Source organism: Sceloporus undulatus, chromosome 6 (assembly GCF_019175285.1).
Source record: "Sceloporus undulatus isolate JIND9_A2432 ecotype Alabama chromosome 6, SceUnd_v1.1, whole genome shotgun sequence".
NCBI lineage: Eukaryota > Metazoa > Chordata > Lepidosauria > Squamata > Phrynosomatidae > Sceloporus > Sceloporus undulatus.
In genome coordinates, this window is record NC_056527.1 from 102,121,923 (window position 1) to 102,127,922 (window position 6,000).

General features: G+C 37.7%; 1 protein-coding gene across 1 annotated transcript; it reads right to left on the bottom strand.

The window, feature by feature from the left end:
- Positions 1-1,867: 1,867 nt before the first annotated feature.
- Positions 1,868-4,111, bottom strand: LOC121933772 (vomeronasal type-2 receptor 26-like). Its single transcript, XM_042473761.1, has 3 exons — positions 3,488-4,111; positions 2,860-2,905; positions 1,868-2,787 (listed from the first exon to the last, which is right to left on the bottom strand). The coding sequence occupies exons 1-3, from the start codon at positions 4,109-4,111 to the stop codon at positions 1,868-1,870; spliced, it is 1,590 nt and encodes a 529-aa protein (XP_042329695.1).
- Positions 4,112-6,000: the final 1,889 nt, after the last annotated feature.

The window sequence follows — 6,000 nt, forward strand, 5'->3', positions numbered from 1 at the left end:
AGCTTATAAAGGGCATATAGTATTACATCGCCTTCTATACCTATTTTTATACACGATTCACAATCCCGGTTTGAATTTCAAAAAAATAAATTTCAAATACAGGTACCCGGGATACGAATCCCAGGTCGAAATTTTCGGGATACGAAAAATCCATTGAATCTGTTCCGTTACGAATGTTTTTGTTCGGGTTACGAATAAAATTTTTGGTGTTTTTTTTTCGCTTTTTTTCGCACGAAACGCGGCTTTTCCCCATTAGCGCCTATGCATTCGGCTAATCAAGGCTTTTCGGGTTACGAAAGCGGCCGCGGAACGAATTAACTTTCTATACCCGGCACACGTTCACTGATTTGATTTCCATTTTTTAATAAGGGACACAATTTTGCTGTTTATTATTATATTTAATGGGACTGAGCATCACGGATTTTGTTATACATGGGGGATCTTGGAACCAACCCCGTGTATAACAAGGGTCGTGTAAGGGTCATGTAAACACTTGACTTCATGTCATGTACTGAACAGCCAAGTGCTATTCTTTTTCAGTAATGTAATCAAAATAATTCCTGATTGCTAAACCTGAAATTATGAAATTGTACCATTTCGAGAATCTCCTTGGGTCATATCCTACTCAGTTTCAGTTATGTTCATAATTCATTGCTTTTCAGAGATACTTATATCTTTATAAAAATCATGCTGCTCTGTGATATATGGCTGATGAAAAGGGGGACTTTTAGGATTTAAAATCAATTCTTCAATTGAACCTTGCACCAAAAAGGCATTTTAACGGTTTCTTCAGTTTGATAGAATAAACTTATCTTGTCTATGCATTGGTCTTCCTTATCTTGTCAGATGAGACTTTCTCCAGAGAAGCTGTCCTGTGATTCCTGCTTATTCGATCATATGCCATTTTCATGATTTCATCTTCAGTCATCTTCCTTTTGAAACTGCACATTCCACCTATATAGGTTTACATTGCAAGGAGGGCATAAAGGAAGAGAGGTGGGGGAGGAAGGAGAGGAGGGAAGAAAGTCTGATTGCATATATAACGACAGACAAGACAAAGGGCATTCACACTGTAGAAATTGCAGTTTGACACCCACTTAAGTTATTTTACAACTACTGGGATTCATAGTTTCACAAGGTCTTTAGCCGTTTTGTGTCACAAAATTACCAATTCAAGTTAAAAAGAAGAATAATTATTTTTTAAATGTTAATGTCTTTTTGATGATATTGATTGTGAATGGGGATTGTTTGTATTATGTGCACAGGTACTGAATAAAAATTATATAAATAACCCAACAAAATAAAACAAAGGATGGGGGGGCAACTACAAAAACAGGATTGTGTATGGAGCCATGCGGTAAAGTCGTTCAGCTGCATTATTTTACAATGAGTGCATCCTTAGAAGGGAAGAGAAATATTGTGTTGCACTTGAAACACAATGCTTAAGGTCAAATTCTACCTGTGGTAGCTTGAGATGTCCAGTATGTCTTCTATACAGAGAGATGTTTCAGAACCAAGACACAATTACCCTATAACTGTTCCAAATCCACAAGAGTAATGGAATAATCTTTCTGTGAGGAGAAAAATTCCACTGCAATGTGCTACATCCTCTTTGGACTGGTGTAGCTCTCAAAGATATGGAAGCCCAAAGATATTAGGCAAGATCAAGAGGTTTTGATTTCTCACTTACTGCAAGTTAGGCAAGACATGCTGGTAATACTTTGTAACTACCCTGCAAAAAATTAGATAGATCGAAAGAGCACTCCAACTCCTTAAAGATTCTCTAATCAATTTTAAACCACTGCTATCATTAAAGTGAACCACAGAACTAAACAAGGGTGGCAAAACTCCATATAGTTTGCTTATTTCATGCAGTGATTCCTATGATCTTCCTGTCAGTTTCTATCATTGATAATTTAGTCAATTCTGGCTTTAATACAATAATGTAGCATTTGGGGAAGAAAATACAACCCAGCAGCCCAGCACTGGAGGCTAAAATGGAAAAGATCTCCACAGCTACCATGTATTTCCCCTTGGTGCTCAGGTATGTTGGAACAAAGGATAACCAAACACTGCAAAATACCAGCATGCTAAAAGTGATGAACTTGGCTTCGTTGAAAGTGTCAGGAAGCTTTCTGGCAAGGAAAGCCACAGTGAAACTCACAAAAGCCAGAAAGCCCATGTAGCCCAAGGAAAAATAAAACATAGTCAGGGAACCTTCATTACATTCCAGGATAATTTCTGTAGCTATTGTGTTCATGTCAGTGTCTGGGAAAGGGGGAGTAGTACTCAACCAAACAATACAAATGCATGCTTGAACGCTGGAGCACAGAAGCACAATGGAGCTGGACACGGTTTTCCCCACCCATTTCCTCATGTTGCTTCCTGGCCTAGTGGCCATGAAGGCTAAGAGGACTACAATGGTCTTTGCCAGAACGCTAGAGACAGCCACTGAGAAGATGATGCCAAAAGCTGTTTGTCGGAGGAGACATGTCGCCTTCTCAGGCTGACCAAGGAATAGTAAGGAAGAAAGGAAGCAGAGCAGGAGGGAAACAAGGAGAATGTAGGTCAGATTCCGGTTATTGGCCTTTACAATGGGAGTATCTCGGTGCTTGATAAATGTTCCTAAAACCAAAGCAGTGACCAAAGAAAATAAAATTGCAGAAATGGCTAAACCTATGCTCAACGTCTCCTTGTAAGATAAGAAGGTTGCTACTTTAGGAATGCATTGGTTATGTTTTTCATTTGGGTAATGATCTTCTTTACAGGCAATACAGGAAATCGTATCTGTGGAAAGAAGAGATTCATTTTTATATTCTTTTTTAAAAAATATCAGTTCTTTTTCTTAGCTCTTAAGACCTATTTTTAGTTTTACAATGAATTGTTTCCTAAGAATTCTCTTGATCTATGAAATAAGAGCAAATATTAATTGAGATATTTTTATTATACTATTTGTTCTTGTTCTTGTGATATAATTTATCATACCTATGAATTAGAGATGGTAAATCTAGATTTCCCCCACCCCCATGTCCTGACAAATATTGAGAACAATAAAATGTTTTTGATCTCATAGCTTCAAGAATTTTGGGGATTTTTCTTCCCTACAATGAAGGGAAATTGTACATTTCCCCTCCTTGTTTTAAGACTAGCCATCTTTATGCACCATATTTTATTACTGTAATTAATGTTCCCATTAATAAAGATATTTTTAAATGTTCGTGAATATTTCTGCCTGGCACATATTTATGACCTAGATCTGACTTTTCCTGACAAGGCTAAAATTAGGCAACTCATCTCATACAGAACAACGTACATTGAAGAGCATCCCTAACTATAGTTTAGGCTAATTATTTTTGTCTAAGAATGATCTTATCTAAATGTACATTAACTAAGAAAGCCAGTGTCCTATGTGGCCATGCCCCAACTCTTCTATATGTGTTTTGATATTGTTTGTGACAATGAAGCAGAATTCTTTATGAGCTATTACCTTCCATGGTTGTATGTTCTCATGTTTTAGCTTCCCCATGGCCATAATGATTCTGGATTTGTACATGGACGAGAATAGGACATGAACAGCATTAACCAAAGCATACACAGCATTGTAGATGCTGTAGCTGTGGCCAGTCATTCTCATTTCAAAGAATGGTCCAGGAAGACTCTGTAGCCTCTCTTCCCCAGTGCAGGTCTTCAAAATTTCCTCATTAACATCAGTATTTGGAAATGAACAGCTAAATGCTTGCGCCCAAAATTCTTGAATGAAGTCATCATCGTTGACTAAATGGGGCCTTGCATTATGAAGAAAATGTTGGAATCCCGGCACATCCTGTGAGTGGGCTGTGAATGCTAGGGCTCCATGGAACATTTCTATATCCCAATCTCTGTGCATGGAGACTGCTATCAAATCTAGTTGATTTGCCATAATCCACACTTTACAAAATGATTTGTCAGAATCAGTTTCTCCTCCACGTAGCAGCAATTTGAAAATTAGCATGGCTTCGGTATCTCCATAGACAACAATAGCATTTGCATTACTTTCCATAATCTCTACAAAAGTTGCATTCCACTTGGCTCCCACATTTAATAAATCATCAAAGAAGATCAATCTTGACATTTTCTTTGTGAAGGCAGGGCAGATGCCATAATCATAAAACTTTGTTGTTATGTCCTTCAGAAACGATTATCCACTATCTTTTTCTATAGTCATTAGACCCACCCACATCCATTTGAAATATAGCAGCAGTTGAATGATCCCCATGTACTGATGGATATCAGATGGGACCATCTTATACAGATAAGAGTTGTAGGACTCATCTCTTAGCACAGAGGCAAAATCACCATGACTGAACTAAGCAAAGAAAAAACATTTGTTAATTATCTTACTTTTATATAACTTTCACTAGTATTTTAAGCAAGTAAAATTGAATTATATGGGAAACTGACTTCCATTCCATTCCAATCATGGGTTATCAGATGATATCCTACAAACACTTTGGCAGTGGCCAATCTCTTTTTCATGTATAGTGGTTTGAGTGCTGGACCAGGACTCTAGAGACCAGAGTTTGAATCCCTGATTGGCCATTGAAACCCATCCTCAAAGAAAGGCAAAAGCAACCACCCTTTGACCAAAACTGTCCAACAACCCCCCCATGACAGTTTCACCCTAAGGTCGCTATAAGTCGGAAATGACTTGAAGTTACACAACAACAATAATACCTCTTTCTCTGCCATGTGGTCCAATGATAGCTATGTGGAATTCCACCTCATCCCTATATCCTAGGCTAACCAGTGCTGGGAAGTCTCAGTTTTACCACTTTTGCCACATAATAATGAATTGCCCTTGATGCTGTAGTAGAAGTACCCTCCACTCCCATGACTTCCCCCAACTGTGTCGCAGATGGAGACATTCAAGAATGCAAGATTCTAGCAATGGTTACCACAAATTAAATATCCAGATGATTTAGACTTCAGCTCCCAGAATTCCTGACTGTTGGCCAAGCTGGCTAGAGCATCTGGAAGCTGAAGTTCAAAGCACCTGGAGGACCAAAGTCTGGGGACCTAAATATTGTGTGTTTCTGACCATTAAGTGGAGTTTGTGATAAATATTTTGTTTTTGGAAGAAGAAAAAAGTAAGAAAATAGTTCAAACTGAATAAGGAACTAGAAAGGAGGCAGTTTAACTCAAGTTAAAGCAAACTAAAAATACCAAGTTTCCTCCTAAGCTTTTTTTTTTGTATGTTGTAGATTGACTGACAAAAGGAGCAAGATACCAGAGAAGTAGATTCATTTTTTTTAAAAAAAAAACCCAAACTTATAATTTAACCCCCACATCAGAGTTTAGACGGTTTTAATGCACTTTGTCTGAATATTCATTGCTAAGTAAAACACAGAGCACAAAAAAGAAGTGACAAAAACGAAAGAAAATGCACCACAGCTTTGAAAACTCCATGTTCCAGAGACACATTCTACCTGTGGTAGTTTGTAGATATTCAAAATGTCAGACAAATAGTGGGATGTTTCAGAGCCCAGTCCTCCAATGACTGCTACAAGGTTGTTCTTGAGGCCACATTTGTAGTTGGGGACAAATCTATATTGTGTGAAGAAAAATTCCATTGCAATATGATATACTCTCCTTGGACTGAAGTAGTTCTCAGAGATGTGGAATCCCAAGGACACATTGGGCAAGATCTGGGGGTTTTCATTAATTTCACTTACAGCAAATGCCAAGGCCAGGACTTGTTGATAATTCTTTGTCACTACCCTGAAACAAAAGATAGATAATGTGTCACAGTTGATTTATTCCTTATGGCTCCTTAAATCTGTTATATTACTACATAAATAACTAAAGCAGATGTACAGGAGCAGAGAGCATCACAAGTAAATACAAGATGATCGTTTGTTCTTGTGCATTCTTTTGCTCTTCATCTTCCTTCTTTTATATCAAGTTCTGTCATGCAGAAATGAAGCTGTAATTTTCCTAGAAATTACCCTTCTTTTTATTTGA

Coding starts and splice junctions, on each gene's coding strand:
- LOC121933772 (XM_042473761.1), bottom strand. CDS start 4,111: ATGTCAAGATTGATCTTCTTTGATGATTTATTAAATGTGGGAGCCAAG. Junction 2,906..3,487: donor AGAACATACAACCATGGAAG/GTAATAGCTCAT, acceptor CTTATTTCATAG/ATCAAGAGAATTCTTAGGAA. Junction 2,788..2,859: donor CATTGTAAAACTAAAAATAG/GTCTTAAGAGCT, acceptor TTCTTTCCACAG/ATACGATTTCCTGTATTGCC.